The sequence below is a fragment of the Panthera onca genome, chromosome X (assembly GCF_046562875.1).
Source record: "Panthera onca isolate mPanOnc1 chromosome X, mPanOnc1 haplotype 2, whole genome shotgun sequence".
In the NCBI taxonomy this organism is placed as follows: Eukaryota; Metazoa; Chordata; class Mammalia; order Carnivora; family Felidae; genus Panthera; species Panthera onca.
In genome coordinates, this window is record NC_138357.1 from 22,521,357 (window position 1) to 22,545,900 (window position 24,544).

The 24,544-nt window shown below is 38.8% G+C and overlaps 1 protein-coding gene across 8 annotated transcripts in view; it reads left to right on the forward strand.

The window, feature by feature from the left end:
• SMARCA1 (SNF2 related chromatin remodeling ATPase 1) overlaps nt 1-24,544 on the forward strand; it is a 117,675-nt gene that overhangs the window by 70,982 nt on the left and 22,149 nt on the right. For 3 of the 8 annotated variants that reach the window (XM_081793238.1, XM_081793241.1, XM_081793242.1), the window contains one exon: nt 609-9,695. The exons of 2 other annotated variants lie outside the window; for them this stretch is intronic. Coding sequence is in view for 3 of the 6 variants with exons in the window: in XM_081793241.1 (XP_081649367.1) it covers nt 609-614 (6 nt within the window). In the remaining 3 variants the exon portion in view is untranslated. Of the gene's footprint in view, nt 1-608; nt 9,696-24,544 lie in introns of those variants that run through there. 3 more of the 8 variants (XM_081793239.1, XM_081793235.1, XM_081793237.1) reach the window with 1 other exon arrangement.

Genomic DNA, 24,544 nt, shown 5'->3' on the forward strand with positions numbered 1-24,544 from the left:
GCAAAGCTTTACTTGGTCTACTTGGTAACAAATGAATTGCTGAATAATAAGATGACTTGGTTTTAATCCAGTCAGGTCGCCTTGTATAGCTACAATTTGAAATATTCTTTAATAGCTCATAGTATTTGAGTGTGGTTAAGTAAACTACCATATTTCATCAAGTCTAAGATGCTTCCTATTGTAAGAAACAGCATCACTTTCTGTATTGCTAAGTGAAACTGCTGCCAACTAACTCATTTGTCATCAATTGTAAGATGCATCCTGATTTCAGAGATGCTAAAGTGAAAAAGAAATGCGCATCATAGAATATATGAAATATGGTGCTTTAACATCTATCATAAGGTTTTAAAAATAAATAGCATTTGCCTAGAAAACTTTAAGTATTAAGTAGTTCTTTAACATGAGAGTACATTTATGGTACCCTGTGTAAGTAGACATTTGCTGACTATTTTTGATGGGTATTTTATGTCTTTTTAAAAAAAAAGTCTTTGAAGGTTATTTTACATTGGGTTATATATTTTGTTGGGCTATATAGAACATTAACTGTGAGTATAACATTTAAGTGAATATTCATGTTAAAATTTTTTTTTGATGCATTTACATCCTAGATTTAACATTGTTGGGCCATTTAAAAATGTGCATATTGGAGCAGAACATTAAATCTGTTTCCATTTTAGTCACAGAAAAGAAAAGCAGAGTCAGCTACTGAGAGCTCTGGAAAGAAGGATGTCAAGAAGGTGAAATCCTAAAGCCTAGAAATAAAGTTTTAAATGGGAAACTGCTATTTTCTTGTTCCCATCTTCAAATGCTAATTGCCAGTTCCAGTGTATTCATGGTACTCTAAGAAAAATCTCTTTGGTTTTGATTTCTTGCATATTTTATATATTTTACAATGCTTTCTACCTGAAATGTGTAGCTTTATATTTTATGCATTCTAGTATTTTTGTGTACTGTATTTTGTGCATTTCATGTCTTCATCAAAATCCTCTCAGTCCTTGTTCTTTTGAAGCTTGTGCTGAGGTTTTAGCTTTTCTATGTTTTATATGCCGCTGCTTTGAAAGAGAACCTAGATTCTATAGCTGTATTATTGTTGTTTCATACTTTAAATTTATATGGCTGTGGAAAAATGAATTAAAATGATTTGAGGAGAAAGACTTTTTCACTTCTTTGTTGCTTTCTTTTCTATTGAGTATGGGCTTGTATGTGTTACTGCATACTGTGATTAGCATAATAATTGTTTCTTTTGAGGTCATCTAAATATTTTTTTCCTAAAGGAATAAAGGGTGAGAACAGAAAAATATTAAAAAAAACTAATATTTGATACTGTGCTTGCTGTCAGTATGCATTACATTTAAATTATTCTCTAAATATTCAAGTGGGAAAATATAATAAAGAAATGTCTATAAGAAATTTAATTATTTCCTGTTTTTTGTGCAGTAGAAAAATAGTTGTGTTTATTGAATTGTTTTGCTCACTTTACTATGTATTTGGTTGAAAGTTAAAGCTTTGTTTGCTGACTTGTGCATGATCTTCTGTCCCATAGAGCCAGTTCAGAGGAGTCTGGGTATAACATGTAGAGTTATTACCAACTAAGTGAAGGTTACGAAATAAGTGCTATGCATGTAGAAGAATGGGGGCTGGCATCCATAGGACTACAGTTATTCTCAGAAAACAAACAATCTCAAAGTATCAGAGTTTTTATACACAAAGAGTTTATTTCTTGCTCACACTACAGATTCCACGCAGGTCAGAAGGATATGAGAATGGGAGGGGATCTGTTCCACACAGTCACTTTAAGGTTCCAGACTGACTGAGGCTCCAGTGTTTAGTATTGTGGCAGTACAATCTGGGACATGTGGCCTTTTCGGCTGCTACTGTAGGAGAAAGAGAAGCTGAAGAGTCTCATGTAGGTTCGTCATTACGTAGGCTCAGAGGTGACACATGTCACACCCACTTATATTTTATTGTCCCAAAGTAGTCACATGGTCCTGTGTATCTGAAAGAGGGCTGGCAAATGTAGGGGACAAATGGAGTGTTTAACATTACTGCCTCTGCCATGGGGCCTGTTGGCTCAGGAAACAACCTGTGTCTTTCACATGAAACTGTTGGTTTGTGATTAATCAGGATCGAGGTCAGGTTGTCAGGGGAACAGGGAAAATGAATTGGGATCTAGTGTGAAACACACAGCAAATAAGCAAAGTTGGGGAATGCAGGACAGTGATTTTCGTTACCAAACAAGGCTTGGATCACTAAAGAGTTGTTCCCCACCCTCCCACCCCCCACCAAAATCTTTTGCATTTCCTATCAGACTCTATTTAGTATATCACCAGCAAAACTTGGGTAGCCATGCATGCAAGTCAGCATCTTTTACACCCTCAGTCTTCTCATAGGCATTCTGAAACATAGGAATAGATCTAGAAGGACAAACCAGTGTCTGCTGGACTCTTCCAAGTCTTCATTCATTGTCTAGATTTCATATTTCTTCCTGCCATGCTCCTGATTGGGTTCCTTTTACTGTTTCTATTGTTAGGGCTTAGAGTCTTGTACTCTGTTGGAGATTGGGGTGAAATGAAGGTGCTATTATGAGGTTAGGGTGATATTAGGTCAAGGGACCTAGAGATCCCCAAATCTGTCCCACTTAACTACCCTTTCTGTAAGATTCACAAAGGAGGCAAAGGTAAGCAAGGTAATTCTTCAATAGCTGGTGCTTTCGCTTCAAACTTCAATCCAGAGCTCTTAAGCCCAAAATAAAATCTTGGAATTTTGTACACCAGTGAGATTAAATGCTGTATTACCTGAGCTAGAGAAAATGATACCCGAGAGGGTTTTTTTGAAACCCCCAAGTTTTGTGCACTGAAAAACAGTGAGGGTCCTGGACTCTGATCAATCAGTTCAGCGTTTCTTAGGAATTAAGATGCAGGGTGCGTGCAAGTACAATTAGGATCTTTAAACTTCTTTCATGGAAATTTAACAATCTCTGCTTGTTCTTTCTCTGTTAACCCAGAGGGGTTAATAGTTAAGCTGTATGTGACTATCTGCTTTAGGGGAGAAAATCTGCAGGTAAGTTCCTGGAACCTTTTCATGGGGCCATTTTCCTGATCCATATCATGGCTCTTATGAAACTTTTTTGGATCAAAGAGAAGTGAAATTCAGCTCTCCAAGATGTTCACTGAATACCTCTGATGTCATCCTCAGAAACTTGTGAAATGGTTTTATTCAGGACTTTAACTTAAAGGCCACACTATATATTCAGTGAAAAAATCACCACCTACTATATTCATCTTATTTTATGTACAGCATTGTTGTTGCACATAGCCTACCAAGGAGGCCCATGCAGTGAACCCCAGATGATAGCATAGTCCAAATAATACAATGTAGGAGATACAAAATGCCCAAGTCTCTATTTGAAACCTCTCTTATTGTCAGTTTTACACAGAGAAATTAAGGTATGATACAAAATTCAAAAATTCTAAGGAAGAAATCCCATTTCTAACAAGGGGCTGAGACTGATGGGGTAGTAGCCCTAGGCTTGGCTGCCCTGTTGGAGAGATAAAGCAGGACAATCAGTTTACCAGCTACTTGGAGGCCAGAGGAAGCAGAAGAGCATGCTGTATTCTTGAATACAATCATATAAATGCACAATGATCCAGCTCACCAGCAAAAATGGTCCAATCGGTTGTATGGGAATCTGACCCAACCTGATTCCTTGTTTGCAGAATGTGCAAGGAGGGAAGTGGATAGAAGAACAGGGACCCTGAGTGGTTTTCTTCACTCAAGACCTCTGTAGAAGACAAGAGGTGAATGGGTTTACCAATAATCCTTGGGCTCCCAAAGAGGCACTTGGAAAGCATCTGTCTTGATCCACTGGATACTCAGGCACTAATTTCCTTAGAATCAAAAGAAGGCAGTGAGCTCAGTAATCTCTCATTGTAATAATAGCCATTTGTATCTCATTCTTTATTGCACAGCTCCTTTTCCCCTGGCCTATGAGTGGTTATGCTATATGGAAAACCTGGATACTTGTTGCATTTCACAATTCTCCCATGAAACCTGTGCCCACATTTGGTGTATTGTCTGAGACCTTGCAGTTAAAAGAAGTTATTGCAGCTATCTTAGTTGTGGGTGTTTGGTTTGAAAAGCCTGTGCTCAACTGGTAGAGCTGTCTACTGTCACCAAAATAAAATGCTATTATTTCCCAATTACTGGCCAAGGTCCCCACTGTAGGTTATTGTTCCTCCTCTGTGGTGCAGTAGCCAATGCAGCTATTTCAGATTCCCCTGCCAGTTTCAAGTCCCATGATGGTGCTGGTGTCCACGTTGTTTTGTCTCTAGCTATTCTTAACTAACTCTTGAAATCCTCTAGTTGTCATCAAATTTCAAACTTCTATCAGAATTCTGTTCCATGTCTCCTTCATTTAGTCTGTCCAAGCTACCCTCCCCAATTGACAAGGGGTAAGATTTTCCTGTGGTTCAAATATATATAGCTAATGCCATCTGTTCTGTGCCCTATCCCTCAGCCTTATTTCTGTGTGCTCCAGCTGATTTCTAACTGCTGCTCTTTGTCTAAGGGCTTTGTCTGAGGACTTTATCAGAAGCTTTGGAAGGCTTTTCTACCCTTTGCATGATAGGCTGGAAGAACTAGAAAGTTAACACCTCTGAGTGCCTCTTAACCAAAAACTAATTGGGGTTGGTGTATAAGTACCCAAACTCTCTCACCCCTTGAGTGAGGTCTTTCTCAGGGTCCCTGTTCTTCTATCCACTTCCCTCTTTGCACATTCTGCAAACAAGGAATCAGGTTGGGTCTTTTCTATATGGTTCCCTGGAGTTTACTCAAAGAATTAAGCTCCAGTCACTCAAAGTAGTAGTTGTGTTGATGACACACTTTTTATTGACTTTGTTTCTTTCCCTGTATCACTTGTTCCTCTCTGGGTATTTTCTGGAGTCAACTCGTCGGTAATACTACTTGCCTGAGAATCATCCCAGGGTCTGCTTCTGAGGAAACCCCAATTAAGACACTCCCCTTGTATACATAGTTCTTCTTAGCCCTTAGTTATTTCATTAAAAGGTGTAGAGTGTTCAAGGAGAATATTGATTGGATAGTATATCATTGACCTGTTCTTAGGTCTACTCCTCTATGGACACTTAGCAGATGATGTGCTTGGATCAGGATATTCTGCATTGGTACAAAGTGCTAGTTTCTGATTTCTCTCCATAAACAAATGAAACTTTCTCATATAACCAGTAGCTGTGGCGTTGGGATTTCTTATTCAGCAGAGGTTAAAAGGTTACCAAGTTTTTGTAAGGCCAAAGCTAGTGCCCAGGCTATTGTCTCTATAAGTGGTGTCCGTGCTGGTTGGTGCCTCTTGCCTGTAGCAGTGGTTCACGAGATAACTGGACCAAGTGTAGGCCTTTATCACTGTGCTGTGGCATATAACTGTGCTGTGGTATCACCAGGCTTTTACATCTGTGACCTGATGATTTGTCCATTTCCTGATACATTGCTTTCCCACTAGGGAAACTTTCATCTAGGCCACTGTAATCAGATTCAAGCTATATATTTCCATTGACAGGCCGAGACATGCTTGGTTAATTTCTGATCTTTTCCCCATGAGATAGCTATTAGTATTTGTCCGTATAGGACTACCAAATTTTGTGGTCTATTTTTGAGAGTCCCCATTTACCTATGGAAGGTTGATGGTGAGTACCATGTATGTGCAGTTGTCTACCTCCCATCATGAATACAGCTTTGAACTAATATACCTCATTTGGTGGTAAAGACCAAAGCCTATTTGTTATATCTAAGACAGTAAAGATCTTTGCACCAGGTCTTATCTTTTCTAGAATATTTGGTGTGTGACCATTATCATCATCAGTTGGGATTGATAGATACCTTATTCAGTTCTCTCCCAGAATCGAGTATAAGTCTCCCAAATGCCATTTAGTTTTTGTACTGGCTATATGAGAGCATTGATGAAATATAATTTACCCATTTTCTTCTGATCGCCAAGAGTATTCCATCTATTGTTTCTCCATATGTGTTAGCTGTACTGCGTACAGGTAGGTAGACAGCCTCCCTTACCTTCATGAGGGAGGATTGCAGTTAGGTCTGGGTATATCTTTTTCTTTCATACATCTATGCTGGCTTCTAAGATGTCAAACTTTATTCTCTTTCTTTATTTCCTAATTCTTCTCTAACTTTTCTCCCATCACAACAAAAGCTCAAAGTATCTCCTGGACAAGAGTTTTAAAATATCCTGTAATCATTCTACCTGCTGACTAATAGCCTTCCACTATTTCCAGGTGAACCCAGTTCTCAAAGCCAAGCCATTCTGGGTATAGGCATTACTTAATGTCTTTTTGACTTTTGGATTTGCTTTTTATTTATTAAATTTTCCTCTCCACCTCAAAGAGTCTACTTTCCCTGTGCAATAAAGCCCTCAATTCCTTTTTTATTAGTGAACTCTACATGCAGTGATTGCATCCATGCTCTGAAGCCTCTGAAGTTCACAACCATGATTAGACATTTGGTCAGTGCTCACTGAAGATACCTGATCAGGAAAGCCATTGCAAGGAATGTATTTTCTCCCAGTTAGGCCTTGCCAATCACTAAGGGTTATTTCTGTTACTCTATCCCTTTATATTTTTTCCACAAATTCATAGATGAGGATTTAGATAATGCCCAAATCAGAGTCAACATGAGAACGTATGACGGACAAGGGACTCAGAAAACTTTAGAGAAGGCATATGACACCCCAGAATTTCATCCCACTATTGTTCTCTCTTTATCCCTGGATGCAGTTTAAAACAACATTAAGAGAATTAAGAGTTTGGGCCTGCCATCTACTTGGCCATGTGACTCTTTGGATCTAACAATCCAGTAGGCCAAATATGTCACACTGCTTATTTTAGGAAGACTTAGGTCATGTGCTGGACCTTTGCTGCTCCTGCAGTTTGAAGTCTGCCCTACCTCCTAAAATGAATATTTGCATCAATACTAACACCTGCCTGTTACACGTGGGAGATTATATTCTGGGCCTACAGAAGCACTGCTTCAAGTTGGAGGACTGAAACTCAATCTCTTTCTTGGGACTTTGCTCTCCAAATGTCAGTTCTCTGGGGCATATATTTGCTCTGTCTGCTGAGATCATGCCAGTGTTAGGGGTGAAGGTGAGATTATTATAAATCTATTAAAGGGTAGAATTATGATGGTAATAGGCCTGGGGACTCAGGAATACTTAGTTCTGCCTTGGCCTTACCACCTCTATGTGTTCCACAAGGGATACATGTGCATAAAAGAGTGGTAAAAGAAAGCTAAGTAGCATCTTATAAACTGGGACATTGGTTCCAAACTCCAGTTTAGCATGCTACTGAGTTGGGCTTGAGCATAAGGAGGTTTAAGGTAGAGGCTGCCTGGAACTCAGAACCAAAGCAGGATGAATGGTTTAGCATTTCCCTTAGGCCAAAATCAACTCAGAATTTGCTATTCCAATGAGAAAAAAACTCAAAACTACCAACTCCAGAGGGAATGAATGAATCCAGAAAGAGGCTATCCATATGGGATTGTTTAGATTTCTACAGCTCTACCCACTTAGAAATTGTGGTTCAAGAAGTGTTTGGGAATCTTACCCATCAGTTCAGACTCCTCCACTACTTGTGTAGGAGGATAGGGGGAGGACCACAGAAGAGCCTTGAACCCACCCCCGCCTCTAGGGGCCAGTATGGACACTATGCATACACTGCTTCAGTGTTCAGCTTCTGTAGCCAGGTCAGTTCCTACAGCTTGTGGTTGATTACATGATCATACATGGCAGGAACATTGACTAATAGAAAAGGTGTCACAAGAGGTACCATTATAGAATACAAACTTGGTAACTTCTGAGAATCGTATCATCTATGTGGGATTTTTTATTATCTATCATATTTTGTGATTATTGGTGAGACTAAGTTTATCAGTGAACAATGGTTTATTATACAACAGTGTTACAGCATTTTGAGTTTTCTGCGATATGGCAATGGTTGCCTAGTAATGATAGTAGGAGAAAAAGTGATGCTTTTCATATGCTATTATAAATGCACATCTACTGCTAAAATTTGAATATGCATGCCCATGTTTTTAAAACATCTGTTTTTATTTTGTAGGGTTTTTTTTAAAACAGCAATGTAAACTATGTGTGAATAATTTGCATGCCATAATTTTCCTTATGTGGAGATCTTCCAGAGTGCTAGGTCGGTGCTGGAGTTGCTACACTGCTCAAACCTTGTGGAACTGTAAAAGTGATTGTGTCTCCCAGGTTGTAGAGTTTGGACTTAATATACTGAAGGAAACATTTGGAAATTGTATTCAGAATTGTCAGCTTCAGGCTTTGAAGACAACTAAGCTTGGTTTGGTTTTGTTTTATTTAGGTTCTGCATCAGTTAGCTTTTATTGCATAACAAACCACTCTAACATTTGGTAGCTTAAAACAGCCATTTATTTTTTTATATGTTTTTAAGTAATCTCCACATCTGATGTGGGGCTCAAACTTACAACCCTGAGGTCAAGAAGTCTCATGCTGTACCGACTGAGCCAGCCAGGCACCCCAACACAACCATTTGTTTAACTTGCAATTCTGTGGGTTGGCAATTTGGGTTGGGCTCAGATAGGCAGTTCTTTTGGTCTTGACTGAGCTCACTCACGTGTCTTTGGTCAACTACTGGCCAGTTAGGTGACTCTGGTTGTGGTGGTTGACTGATTGTTGGCTTGGTCAGTGGGGGTACCTCAGCCGTGTATCTGTTATCATCCAGTGGGTTAGCTTGGGCTTGTTCACATGGTAACTTGGCAGGGTTCCAAAAGGAAGAGCGAAAGCTTGCAAGGTCTCTTGAGGCCCAGGCTTGGATTTCACACAACTTCAAGCAAATTACAAGGCCAGATCAGACTCAAGGGGTAGAGAAATTGACTCCAGTTCTAGATGGGAGATGCTGCAGTGTTACATTGCAAAAGGACTGGATACAAGATGAGTGTGGAGGGGAATCTAGCACAGGCTCTTTCTGTTGAGGTGTCCCGATTTATAGTTAGTGTGTGAATAACAGTCCTCTAGCAGTATCCCAAATTATAACATTTGAGCCCCCATGGGCATAGCTCAGTGGAAAGTTCAGAGTCTATCACTTAGAGACTTCCTTCCTGATATATTTGTGAGGGGTACAAAATATTTTATTTTTGGCTACCATTTTGAACTAGTAGTATTTTTGATCTAGGAGTTTGGATCCCCCATCTATTTTGGCTCCAAGAATATTTGGACTCCCTGTTTCCAAGTATAAGCATGTATATCACAATTATGCTAACAGGGACAGACACTCCTAATTGCATCCCAGTACACATCTTCTACTTCTTGCTTAGTAAGAACATTTATTTTCAGTTTTCCACACTGCCACTTAGCTTAAAAGACTATTATTACCCAGCTTCCTTTGTAGCAAGGTATGGACCTGTACTAAGTTTTGGCCAGTGAGATGTAAACAGAAGTGACATTGCAACTTCTGGAATGTGTCTTTAAAAGTTTTCTTCATCCTTTCTTCTTTCCTTCTGGTTGGAATGTGGACTTGATGGCTGGAGTTCAAGCAATCATCTTGAATTAAATGGATGCACATCAAGGATGATGTAGTAGCTGGATAGAAGAGCCTGGGTCTCTGATGACCATGGAACTGCCTTCTAGCCCTGAGGTGCCCCCACTTCTAGACTTCTTTATCTTGGGAGAGAAATGGTTTTTCATCTGTTTAAGCCCCTGTCTTAAATTTTGTTGTTATTGGTATATGGAACTGTATCCTAACTAATACCCCAGTATTGATGATTTTTTATTGAGCAAATATTTGAAATAAATTCCCTTAAGCTAACTAAAATCCTTGATGAGTCTTCTAAATTGTAAGGTAGAACAATTCCATCTTTTTCCATTTGTATTTTTATTCTGAACATATTTTCATTGGGATTGATTAGTTTCATTTTAACTTATCAATAAATTATTTTTCATATTTGTGGATGTTATTTTCATCAAGGTATAGTTTCCCTGGGTCAAATTTTATAAATCTAAATTTTTCAAGAACGTGTGATTTTTAAAATTATAGTCAATAACAAATTTTATCATGTGCAGTTTCACCATGTTTCCAATGTTACAAATGACATGTTATTTTTTGTTTTTTTGTTTCTAATAAATTTTACTATGTGCAGTTTTAGACATTGACCATTTTATTTGTGTTGATTAGTTCTACTTGCTATATTTTTATGACTTGGAAATTGATAGTAATTTCTTGGTGATTCCATAAGGAAATTATGAGCAACTCCCCTCAGATGTTCCAGAATTTTCCCATTGCACATCCATACTTATAATCTTTCCTCTTGTCATTTGTTTCTGGCAATCTCCTTTAATGCAAATCCTCCTAAGTCAAAGTTGCAATTACCATTACTTTAAATGGGAGAAAATGTCACGCATCCCTGAGCCCCCAAATTGACACCAATTTTGTTAAAACAGCACGAAATTTCCATTAAAATGCACTCAAGTGGTTTAATAATTAATGTTACTTACCATAATAGAACCTAACTAGGCAGTTTCTCCTAATATAATATAGCTATTTACCTGTTCTCCTTAACCTCTTTGCAGCTATTGTATGCTCAACATGTAAAACCCTATTACCACCCCCAGAAATCATCAATATGATACTGAAAGTTTATGTCCTCCAACATTTAATGAAACACACACACACACACACACACACACACACACACACACACAACAATAAAGACAAAATGAATCAATTAAAATAATACATTTTAGGGGCATGCCAATGATCTTCAGCTAAAGTCTACCAGGAACACACCTGTAGTTGGACAAGTTGGGCTTATTACTTGCTGTAGGGGGAGAGAACACAAACCATGGGGAACCATGGGGTCTCACACTGAGAGGATAGTAGAAAGAGCCTTTTATAGGATTTGAGCTTTGGTTAGGTGATTGAGGGAGGGTCTAAGGAAATGAGGGTTCCTTCTAGACTGGATGCTGTCAGAAATCAGGGATGATTCTATAACTGGGTTTCTCAGTAAAATCTATAGAGAGGGCAGGTTAGAGATAGAAAAGCTATAATTGGTAAAGAAATAGCAATTACTCATTTTAGCTGAGGGGGAGCAGCAGTGTTTGGTAGTTTGTTGGGGGCACAGTGACGTTGACTTTGGGCTTAGGACAAAATTATGAAGTGGCTTTGTTTAGTCGCACACTCTCATGTTCTCAGAGTAACATTTTTTGGGGTTGATATGTGAAATTGTTAATGTCCAGTAGGAGAATAACACGACCTAGCTGTGACCATCAGGCCAGCTTTTGGATTTCAGGAGATGCCTTTTTTTCCGCCCCCAGGCACCACGCTTCAGGTTATCATTGTTATAAACTGGTAAAACAAGGGTACTCTGAGACGAGAACTTAATGCAACATACGCAAGCTGTATAACTGGGGAGATCAGCATACAGTGTCTTTCCTCATGAGCTCAGTTGCTTTCAAGATGTCAAGTCCCTATTTATACATTCAAAGAAATTTCTTATAAGTTGGAGTAGAGGCATTAAACTCCTACCAAGGTTGGATTCTTCTAACCTGAGTGACTCCACTCTGTGTCGAGGAGAGAGCAAAACACAGAACAAAAATGCTTCTGGGGTTAAGATGGCAGGGTCAAAATAGGCAGTGAGAGCAAAATGTTCTGTGTGTCTGGGAATGCCCCCAAGGTCCTGTATGTTTATCCGGGTTCAGGGCTTGGTCCTGCTACTCTTCTCTTGGCACTGGGTCTGAACTCAGACAAGCCCTTTGAGGGTGGAGAGTTCTACCTTGGCTTTTCTAACCTGTTTGCTTCAGGACAGGCTTTTATGTCACTTTCACTGCTACTGAAGTTGGCAAGGGTTTTGATCCTTTGATTTCCCCTGTTGCCATTGCTGTGTTGGACTGTGTGCTGTCACTCGTCATGACAGAATTGATGTGTTTAGTGCAGAACACTCCCCACTCGAGTCACTTCCCTGGCCCCTTAGTGAGATCCCACCCAGGCCACCCCTGGGCAAAGGTGCTCTCGCAAAAACTGGTCTGGAATTCAAACACCTGAACTCTTTAGAAACATTAACTTTTCTTAAGGACACCAGAAGAACCGAGGTGCAATTGGTTGCTGGGTTTGGTACACCTCAGATTCAGTCCTGTTCCTCTCTGACTACCTGGCTGTGAGCATGGGCTGGCTCACTAGTGCCATCTCTTTCTACTCTCATAGTGATTTGATCTCAGAAACTCCCTTGCTCTATTCTGCCACAGGGCCTTGACCAGAGTCACCTCTGTCCATCCTGACAAATGTCATTAATTTCATGTATTTAAAGTGTATTTATTATTTATTAATTTGTGCATTCATTTATTCCTTTGTTCTTCATTTCACTGGACTTTAGGTTAAACTTCTGGGAGAAGGGGTTGTAGCCGTGACCATTTGTCTGACAGAATGCCCTTCAAGCTTTGCATCAGTAAGACTTTCTCTGTCTCCTTTGACCTGTATTTCTCTGTTGTTTTGTCTCTCTCATTACAGCGCATCTGTCTCTCTCAACTTGCTAATCGCCCTCACCTGCTCTTACACCAAAACAAATTTAAATGGCCCCCTTCTCAGGCATTCTAGTAACTCACTCTGATACCTAAATATGCAAAGGTGAGTATTGTAAGCCAGCAGGAATCCAGGCAGTTATACTTTTGGTCTCTCTTTAGGACCACATGATGTCTCTCAATGTCCTTGTCATTGTCATTCTATCTCAGTATCTCTGCTTCTCTATAGCTTTAATAGATGGCCTACTGATTTTATTTCTTGGAACCTCATGCTGTTCAATGCATTCTGCTTTTGTTGTTACTTTGCCTTGCCATGATCCTTCATAGATCCTTCTCTTCTCCAGGGCATTTTTGGTAAGCATTAGCTGTCATTTCTAACTGCTACAGTCCTCAGATTTTTTGAGTGGGAGAATCACAGGGACATAGATCATCTTCTGCATCAGGTCACATTGTAGGTAAATGGTTTGACTGACTTGGCTGCAACTGGGTCAGGCGTACACCCTGTGGCTACCGGGCAAGGTCATGTGATATGAAACTTGGCAGCATGAGCAGCAGAGGTTGTAAGCAGGTAGCGATTGATACCTCCCTGTAGTCTGGTTCTTGCCCAATGTATACTAATCTTTCTCCTATATCCCGCACCAAAGTTGTTTTTGCCTGAAACAATCTACCTATTAGGCCTCAGCCACAAACACCTGCTCCCTCCACTTGCAGGACGAAGACAAGCCAGTTTTATCTAGATGTGGAAAGATCTCATTAAAAGCTGCTTATTGGACCCAGTGTTGATAATTTCTAGGTGGCATCTTCAAATCTTCAAGTCCTGGGCCTACCTATGGTTGTTTATTCAGAGTATATATTGCATCCTGCAGCTGCTTGAGTATGGTGAATTATATACTGGAATCAGTAGGCATACGTTATTGCACAGAAGTCAATTCCTTGGTCAGCAAATCTGACCAACTGGAGAATCTGTCTCTGGGAGGACTTACCCCTGACGTGTTCTAAGGGCAGTGGCAGTCCACTTCCAGGTAATACTGGCATGCTGGGCAAGGCAGCTTTGAGGGTTTGCTTCTCAAACCTGAGCTTGGATTGGAATCACCTGGGGGCTTATTAAACACGACTGCTGGGCGCCTGGGGGGCTTCAGTCGAGCTTCCGGCTCTTGATTTCAGCTCAGGTCATGATCTCATGGTTCGTGGAATAGAGCCCGGCATTGGTTCTGTGCTGACAGCAAGGAGCCTGCTTGGGATTCCCTCTCTCCCTCTCTCTGCCTGTCTCCTCTTGCTCGCTCACTCATGCTTTCTCACATTCTCTCTCTCTCTCAAAAGAAAAAAAAAACAAAAAAACAAAACAAAACAGTGCTGAGATCCACCTCCAGAGTTTGGCCTTTAGTGGGAATTTCCATTCTAACAGGTTCCCTGGTGATGTAGATGCTGCTGGTCCAGGAATCACACTTTAAAAACCCCTGTTCTAGGGTGCTTGAATCAGGCCTTTGGTGGTCATGTAGAAGTGGGGTTTTGGGGTGCCTGGGTGGCTCAGTTGGTTAGGCACTGGACTCTTGATTTTGGCTCAGGTCATGATTTCATGGTTTGTGGGACGGAACCCTGTGTTGGGCTCCATGCTGACAGCGTGGAGCCTGCTTGGGATTCTCTCTCTCCCTCTCTGCCCCTCCCCCCACAAATAAATAAATAAACATTAAAAAAAGAAGTGGGGTTTTGTTGGTAGTTTCAAGCCAGGAGAATTTCTCTAGTTTATCTGTCAGTTGTGTTACTGGGATCCCTAAAATTTTTTTTTGGCTTTTTAAGTTTTTTTTTAGGTTTTTATTTTAATTCTAGTTACCATATACTGTTAAATTAGTTTCAGGTGTACAATATAGTGATTCAACACTTCATACCTCACCTGGTGCTCATCAGGACAAGTGCACCCCTTAATCCCCATCAGCTCCCTCACCCTACCGTCTGGTAAGCATCAGTTTGTTCTCTGTAGTTAAGAGCCTTTCTCTTGGTTTCTCACTCTTTCTCTTTTTCCCTTTGCTCATTTGTTTTATTTCTTAAATTCCACATATGAATGAAATGAATTGGTATTTGTTTTTTCTCTGACTTATTTCGCTTAGCATAATACTCTCTAGCTCCATCAGTGTCATTGCAAATCCCACGATTTCGTTCGTTTTTTGTGGCTGAATAATCCATTGTGTGTGTGTGTGTGTGTGTGTGTGTGTGTGTGTGTGTGTGTATGTGTATCATACTCTTTTTTTATTTGAGAGAGAGAGCATGAGTGGGGGAGAGGGGCAGAGGGAGAGAGAGGATCCCAAACAGGCTCCATGCTCAACGCTGAGCCTAATGTGGGGCTGGATCCTGCGACCCTGGGATCATGATCTAAGCCAAAATCAAAAGTCAGATGTGCAACCAACTGAGCCACCCAGGTGCCCCTATACCACATATTCTTTATCCATTCATCAATCGATGGACACTTAGGCTGCTTCCATATCTTCGCTATTGTAAATAATGTTATAAATATGAGGGTGCATGTGTCCATTTGAATTAGTATTTTTGTATTCTTTGCATAAATACCCAATAGTGATATTGATGGACTGTAGGGTAGTTATATTTTTAACTTTTTGAGGAACCTCCATACTGTTTTCCAGAGTGGCTACACCAGTTTGCATTCCCACCAATGGTGTAGGAAGGTTCTCCTTTGTCTATAGCCTCACCAACACCTGTCATTTCTTGTATTGTTGATTTTAGCCCTTCTGACAGGTGTGAGGTGATAGCTCATTGTAGTTTTGACTTGCATTTCCCTGATGATGAGTGATGTTGAGCATCCTTTCATGTGTCTGTTGGCCATTTGGATGTCTTCTTTGGAGAAATGTCTGTTCATGTCTTCTGCCCATTTAATTAGATTGTTTTTTGGCTGCTGAGTTTTATAAGTTCTTTATATATTTTGGATACTAACCTTTTTTCAGATATGACATTTGCAGATATCTTCTCCCATTCAGTTAGTTGCCTTTTAGTTTTGTTGATTATTCCCTTTGCTGTGCAGAAGCTTTTTACCTTGATGTAGTTCCAATAGTTTATTTTTGCTTTTGTTTCCCTTGCCTCAGGAGATCTATCTAGAAAAAAGTTGATATGACTGATGTCAAAGAAGGTATTGCCTGTGTTCTCTTCTAGGATTTTTATGGCTTCAGGTCTCACATTTAGGTCTTTCATCCATTTTGAACTTATTTTTGTGTATGATGTATATAAGAAAGTGGTCCAGTTTCTTTCTTTTGCATGTTGTTGTCTGTTTTCCCAACTCCATTTGTTGAAGACACTGTCTTTTTCCGATTGGATATTCTTTCCTGCTTTGTTGAAGATTAATTGACCATATAGTTAGTTGTGGGTTTATTTCTGGGTTTTCTATTCTGTGGGAACCCCTCAGGTCTCACTGTGTTTGTCCCTGTTGGCACCTGGATTGCCATCCTTCTTTATGTGCTGATTGTGATGTCCATACTCCCTTCTGTGATTAACTGCTGCCACTTGTGTTCAACCCTAGTTGACCCCTTCTTCTGTGTATTTAGTGATAACTTTGTTATCATCTTTTCCATTCTAATTTCCCCCCAGGAAAGGACTAACTTCCCCTTGCATACTTTTTTGTGTTTCCTAACTCCAAATCCTAAGACTAGGAATCTGATTGGTTGGTCAGGTTATCTTTTTGTGTTAGGCCAGAAAGTGTTCCTAGCTGGCCTTTGGATTTCAGCCCTTGGCTTGTGAGCCCATACTGAGTCCCATTGGCTATGGTCAGTGCTGGTGACTGTGGCCAGTGAATGTCTGAGTAATATAGTATATAACATGGCTGCCTGGACAGCAGGGGTTAAGGGTAGGGTGGTTAAACAAAGGGCTTGGGGTATGCCAGGCACTGATGGACATTTTAAGTATAGCATCTTGACTGGCAGGATTAGTTTTCAGATGGTACCTACCATACTTGTTATTTTTAAAATAATATTTAATAAAATATAATATTCATTATAATATACTAATGTTAATTATCTAATAGCCAGTACCACTGTACTTGTTATTAAAATATTGAAGGGGCACCTGTGTGGCTCAGTTGGTTAAGTGTCCAGGTTCAGCTCAGGTCTTGATCTCATGCTTGTGAGTTTGAGCCCTGTGTCGGGCTCTGTGCTGACAGCTCAGAGCCTGGAGCCGGCTTCAGATTCTGTGTCTCCCTCTTTCTCTTCTTCTCCCCCGCTCATGCTCTCTCTTTCTCTCTCTCAGAAATGAATAAAAATTTATATATATATATATATATATATATATATATTTAAAATATTGAATACCTCTTAGTGATTGGTAAATAGTTCCTTCCTGAGTCTCTTGAGTGCCTCCCTCACCCCAGCTGACTTGATCTCTCCCTGGAAACCCCAAAGTCTTCTTACTACCTAGCAACTAAAAGTGAATTTGTGGTATAAGTGAGGACTCAGGCTTCTGCCCCAGGGTTAAGGTTGGCTTCTATTTTGATTGGCTGATGTCTTTGCCATAGTGATTGTTAAATATTTTGAATACCACTCCTGTGGCTTATGTGGAAAGAGGATTCCAAACCCATATTACAGAAGGCATATGTACAATATTTTCTATGTTTACTTGTGTAAGTATAGTTGTAAATAACATATTTTGTGGTTTGGTTGATTTCTTCTAAAGCAATTTCAATGTGTCTTTGTATAAATTTTGCGTTTTTTAGACATTCACCAATTATTTCTGTAAAAAAGAAGAAATCAAGTCTTTAAAAAAGCATTTTTAAAGTGATAATATTTCTTTAGGTTTATTCTTTTAATGCCAGGAAAATTCATTTTGGTCACAAATCAGAATGAGTTGATTGCCTCTAAGTTAGTATTATATTCTAGTAAAACTGACCTAAGGGGGGAAATCCCCTTTCCTTTACGGAGAACTGATTTCATAGTAGCAACAAATTTATTAAAATCTCCTACAAGGCTGTAATGGAAAACAACCTGAAAGGAAACCAAACATTGTTGAATGTTTTCATTCTCAGTAGGGATTTGGCATGATGTATATAGTGTCTGGCCATAGTGCTATGCAATGGCTGATCCAAGGATTGAGTAAATAACAAGATCCATAAATGAACATATGTTCATAGAACATATGAGGTCTTAAAACAAGCTAGAATTCATCAATTGGTACTAAACTGTGTAATATACAAAATACTGCCCTGAACTGTCACAGAACAAAATTACATTTGGTATATTCTTCAGTAGTTGAAGTGTATTTACTGAAAGGAACTGCATTATGTAGTTCAAATTTAAAGAATACAGACTTTTAAAAATGCAAAGTGAGCCAGGAGCATTATTCAAGAATTGTCTCCTTTTGCTAACCCCTTCAATATATAAAGTAATAAAAATGTCTCACTCAGATTTATTAAGATACGAAGCATGACTCTAAGGCAATGTGACTATTTGTTTTGTGTGACTTGTGGAATGAGGGTCATTACTTTAGAGTTGTAAACAATGGTTATTCCTTTTTGGAGAAGTAAATAGTCTAGTGAATAGACATTGGATTAGACATCAGGAAACTCAGACCCAACTTCCCACACTCCTTCTGGGCGTTAGAGACCAGGGAGAAGCATCATGGTATCATGGAAAGAGCACTGGTTTCGGGAATCAGACTCATTCAGGGTCTAGTCCTAGCTTCTCCACTTACTAGCTATGTGAGCTCGACACATTATCTAACCTCTCTGAGCATTAATTTGCCCATCTGTAATAGGATGTTATGATATACTCAGGACTGATACTTACCAGCATGAGTGGAGCAGCTGTTTGCAGCTGGGCTCTGTTCTGATTGGGTCATTGTCCACTCTGATGGATGGATGCCCATGTTGTACTGGGTGTTAAATATTTTGGCTATCACTCTGAATGAGACTTAATGGGTAGGGTTATTGGGAAAAGAAAATGAGATAATATATGTGAAGCTCCTGACATACAGTTGCTACTCATGAAATTTTAGTTTTATATCCTTCCTTTTTTTTCTGTAGAACTTAAAAAAATATTTTTTCAAGTTACATAAAAGAAGAGAAAAATGCCTGACACTTATTTTCACTGTGATGTTAAGAGATTAAGGGAACTGTTTATATCTTATATTTATTCAGGATCCATTAAGCAAACATTAAATTACTACTTTATGCAGGGTCCTTGATGGGTACAATAGATGGGTAAACTTTGATTTCAACCTAATAATTGTAAGAGTCAATGTGAACCTATAAGGCGCCTTTGTGCAAATTTAATAAAAAAGACTTCTTCTAGACAGGTACAGCCTGGCTTGGCAGCTGAACTCAAGATGAATTTCAGCTCCCACTTACTCCGTCATCTGGGTACCTTTGTGCAGTGCACAAACTATACAATTATACACTGTGGCCCTGCAAACTGTTATAACAGTATATGCCAAGTGCTATAGGCTTGTAGTTGTAGGAAAGACTGAATTTTGCCAGGTGAATGGCATTTATCCAAATTATAGATGAAGGAGAAGGCATTAGGGTGTGTATAAAGGCACAGATGTATGAAAGAGCTGGGAGATTAGAGGAATAGTGGGTGTTCCTACCAGATAGTATATTTGGATTCCTTGTTTTGAAGAAATGATGCCAATGTAAGTTATATTTACAACCTCTCTAAGTAGACAGTTTACCGTCATGCAATTAAATATTAGAACAGCTTTATGTGTTACCGTCATACAATTAAATATTAGAGTGGCTTTATGTGTAAGTAATGTTTCTTTGTTGTTCTTGGATTAGATCTTTGCTTCCTGTTTTAAAATTTTCATTTGTATTCAAGAAATTGTTTTTAGTTGAGAACATACTGCCTTCTAAGGTTAATTGTTTGAGGTCATCTAGTGGTTTTTTAAACACTTTTTTAAAAAGTTTATTTTTTAGAGAGGGAGGGAGAGAGAGAGAGAGAGAGAGAGAATAAATGAGCAGGGGAGGGGCAGAGAGAGTGGGAGAGAGAGAATCCCAAGCAGGCTCTGTGCTGTCAGTGTGGAGAGCGATTCAGAGCTTGATCTCATGAACCATGAGATCATGACCTGAGCTGAAATCAAGAGTTGGATGCTTAACCGACTGAGCTACTCAGACACCCCTATCTAGTGTATTTCTAATAGGCCTTGGACCTAGACAAAGATCAGTTATCATAGGAGGCTAGAAGATTCAGTGAGGCATAATTTGTTTTTAAAAAATGTAGAGACTTTTATCATTGAATTATAGCTCTATATTTGCTTCATAAAATATTACATCATAGACTTATAGAGCTTGGAGACTTTTGGAGACCTTTGAATCCAGTATCATTCCAAAATGACTTTATTGTTCTTCTAAAATTGATACATCCTCATTATTAAAAAAATTCAAGCCATTCAAAGTAAAATGTTGAGAGCTACAACCACCCCAATCCCCACCACCCTGATACAATCACCATTAATGTGAGGTTAACAGCATTCTAGATATCCCACTGCAGACAGATAGATGATAGATGTACAGAACCATTTTTTTTAAAAAAATTGAATCATATTACACATTTTTATCAAGATTACTCAACGTACTGTTACTAGAAATTAATGGAATAAAAAGAAAATGAGGTCAAACTGGAGAAACTATACACTTTGGAAAAATATTTATTCACCACAAGGCATATCAGTTTCTAATAGATCCTGTAAGATTGAGGGAAAAATTGATGAAAAAAAATCAAGAGGTTGTTATTTATTTCCTTCTTGTTTCAATTTTAATGATATTGATTGACTCTCTACTATGAAAGGTGAGGAAATCACACTTATGTTTTTCCCTCTCCCCTTACAAGTTGTGTTTTATATAACAATAATCACAAAGTCAAGGTTTGTAACATTTATTTCATGTTCTAGTAATTGGTTAGAAATTGCGTTTGCCAGTTACTAGAGACCTGACTCTAGTGACTTAAACACGTATGGGTTTAGTCTCACACCTACAGGAAGACTGGAGGTAAGTCAGGACATGGTCAGGGCTCCATGAACTTATTAGGAACTCCCTAATATTCCTGTGTTCTGTTTTACCATGTTTAGTGTGTGATTTTCATTTTCAAGGTTATAATATGGCTGCTGGTGTTGTAGTCCTTGTGTCTATACTCCAGGCAAGAAGCAGGAAGAAGGGGGAAGAAGGTGAAAAAGACTTTAAAAATATATAGATATACTTTATTTCACAGTCTTAATTTTTTTAAGTAACCCCAACGTGGGGCTCAAACTCATGACCCTGAGATCAAGAGTCGCATGTTCTACTGAGTGAGCCAGCCAGGTGCCCCCAAAAAGACTCTTTTAGAAGGCTAAAGTGCCATTTTTATTTCATTGCCTGCCCCAGCCACCTGCTATCTGTAGGGCAGGCTGAGGAATGTAGTTTTGCTACTTACCACATTGACAATGTGGGAAGTTCCTGTAACCTCAATGTCTTGCTTGATTTTAGTTCTATATTTACATTGATTTACTGCCTGGAACACTAGCCAATTTTACCAAAGAACACTAGCCAATAAATCTCTACTTATAAGATTTTATTTTGTTTATTTCTTGCCTGAATGTATTACATCCTTAAGTAGTTCTTTCCAGAAGAAGAGTCTGTGGGCATTGTATCACTTAAGTTATTGCTACCTCAGTTGCTCTCCTAATTCCCAGGTGTTTCCTGCTTTTATCATCTCCTTAGGTTGTTCCTGTTTTTACAGTATAACATCTCTATTTTCTTAAATGTTTATTTATTTTGAGACAGGGAGAGAGAGAGCATGCAAACAGGGTAGAGGGGCAGAGAGAGATGTCCCAGGCAGACTCTGTGCTGTCAGTGCAGAGTCTGACATGGAGCTTGATCCCACGACCTATGAGATCATACCTGAGCCAAAATTAAAAGTTGGACACTTAACCTACTGAGCCACCCAGGCACCTCTTAAGGATAGTATAAGATCTCTTGATGCCTGTTGTCTTCTGTGGATACCTCATTCCTGGAGCCCTCCACTTGGCTCCATGGTTCTAAAGAAAAGCGGTCTCTTCACTTCAGTCCTTGAGTAGAGAGCCACTGGATCTTGGACCTCAATGTCTTTTTTCTTTTTGGCTTACTACTTTTTCTTGATGGAACAGCTTCTCAACTAACTTCTTAAGAAAGAATGTGTGAGAGATAAACTCTCTGAATTTTGAATGTCTGAACATGTTTTATTCTAATTCTTACACTTGATTGATAACTTTGTAGATGCAGAATTCTCATTCGAAAGTACTTTTCGGTCAGGATTTAGAGGCATGGCTCAGTTGTCTTCTAGCATCTGATGTTGCTGATGAAAAATATAATGTCAGTCTGGTTCTTGTACCTTTGTAGATGACTAGTTTTTTCTCTTTGGAAGCATTTAGCAACTTCTCTTGATTTTTGGCATTCTGGAATTTTGCAATGATGTGGCCTGCTGTGGAGTGTTTTTGATTCATTGCACTTGACACTGAAGAAGGCCCCTTTGATATAGAAACTGTTCTTCACAAAACTCATAAAATTTTCTTGTATTATTTGTTCTGATCATTTCTTTCACTCTCCTCTCTCAATTCTCTTTTCTGAAATTCCTGTTAATCAAATTTAGAATTTTGTGTTGATCCTCTATGTCTCTTATCTTTTTGCTCAGATTTCCCACCTCTTTTTCTCTTCATTCTATTTTCTGGGAAATTTCCTCAGCTTTATGCTCAATCTTGTCACTAAATTTTATTTTGGAAATAACATTTTAAGTTTATACAAACGTTTTCTCTAATTGGTCCTTTGTCATAGCATTTTGTCCTTGTTTTAGGGATTCAATATCTTAAGTCTCTTTGAAGTTGCTATTTAAAATTGTTTTTATTTCCCAAACTTCTTTTGGCTATTTGTTGTCTTTTGTGGTTCCATATGAATTTTGGGATTGTTTTTTCTATTTCTGTAAAAAATGTCATTGGGATTTTGATAGAAATTGCGTTGAATCTGTCAATTCCTTTGGGTAGTTTGAACATTTAAATAGTCTGAAAAACTGGCAAAGGTGTCTGAGTTCTCTGGACTCCTTGGTGTCAAAATTACTGAAATCATTGAATGAACTGAAAACAAGATTTTGCTCTGACAGCGTTGACAAGGATTGAAGACAACACTCCCCTTCTACCAGATCCCTGTGGCTAATTTCATAACATGACTCTAGGTAGATTAGACTCCTTCTAGGAGCACCTAGAGTAGCGCCACTTGGGCTTTGCCATCAGGTTCTCACTAGCTGTACATAATTCAAGTTCTCGGCCTTGTTTTTTCTTCATCTAAAAAATGGTGCTAAATAACACCTTACTTCAAAGGATTATTGTGAAGATGGATAGATTTGGCACTTAGTAGGTCCTCAATAGATGTTAGCTGGTTAAACTCCAGAGCCTATACTTTTAATCACTGTGTTAAATTATTAGTGGGAAAAATGGACTATTCTGCATTTTATGCTTAGGTACTTGTTGCCTCGAAATATTTTTTCAGACAGAACATCATATAAGTTATTATTATTACTTATTTAAGGAGAAAATACTTTTTTAATTACTGAAGTATAATTGACATACAATGTTATATTAGTTTTAGGTGTACAATATATTGATTCAATAGTTCTATACATTACTCAGTGCTCATCATGATAAGTATAGTCATCTGTTACCATACAAAGTTATTAAAATATTATTGATTATATTTCCTATGTTGTACTTCTCATCTCCATGACTTATTTATTTATTTTAAATGTTTATTTATTTATTTTTGAGAGACTGAGCGAGGGAGGGGCACAGAGAGAGGGATAGAGAGAATCCCATCAGGCTCTGCAGTGTCAGTTTGAAGCCAGACACAGGGCTTGAACTCATGAACCATGAGATCATGACCTGAGCCTAAATCAAGAGTCGGAGGCTTAACCTACTGAGCCACTGAGGCACCCTGACTTATTTATTTTATAACTAGAAATTTGTACCTCTTAGTACTCTTTGTCTATTTTGCTCGTTTTCCCACCAACTTCCCCTCTAGCAACCACCAGTTTGTTCTCTGTATTTAAGTCTTTTTTGGGTTTTTTGTTTGTTCATTTGTTTTATTTCTTTGTTTAGTGTTTATTTATTTTGTGAGAGAACAAAAGAGATCACGAGCAAGGAGAGGCAGAGAGAGAGAGAGAGAAAGAGAGGGAGAGAGAGGCAATCCCAAGCAGATGCCATGCTGTCAGCACAGAGCCTGACATAGGGGTCTATTTCACAGGCTGTGATATCACATTTATTTCTTAAATTCCACAGTCTTTTATTGAAAAGACTGTCTTTTCACCATTGTGTATTTTTGCCTGCTTTGTTGTAAATTAATTGACCATATATATGTGTGGGTTTATTTTTGGGCTCTCTATCCTGTCCATTGATATATGTATATATTTTTGTGCCAGTACCATACTGTTTTAATTACTAACACTTTGTAGTATATCTTGAAATCTGGAATTGGGATACCACCAGATTTTTTTCTTCCTTCTCAAGATTGCTTTGGCTATTTGAAGTCTTCTGTGGTTCCATACGGATTTTAGGATTATTTGTTTTAGTTTTGTGAAAAATGCTATTGGTAATTTGATAAGGATTGCATTGAATCTATAGTGTGCTTTGGGTAGTATAGACATTTTACCAGTATTCTTCCAATCCATGAGCATGGTATAGCTTTCCATTTGTGTTGTCTTCAATTTCTTTCAACAATGTCTGATGCTTTTTGGAGTATAGGTCTTTTGCCTCCTTGGTTAAATTTATTCCTAGGAATTTTATTATTTTTTGATGCAATTGTTTTATTATTTTTAATATGAAATTTATTGTCAAATTGGTTTCCATACAACACCCAGTGCTCATCCCAAAAGGTGCCCTCCTCATTACCCATCACCCACCCTCCCCTCCCTCCCACCCCCCATCAACCCTCAGTTTGTTCTCAATTTTTAAGAGTCTCTTATGCTTTAGCTCACTCCCTCTCTAACC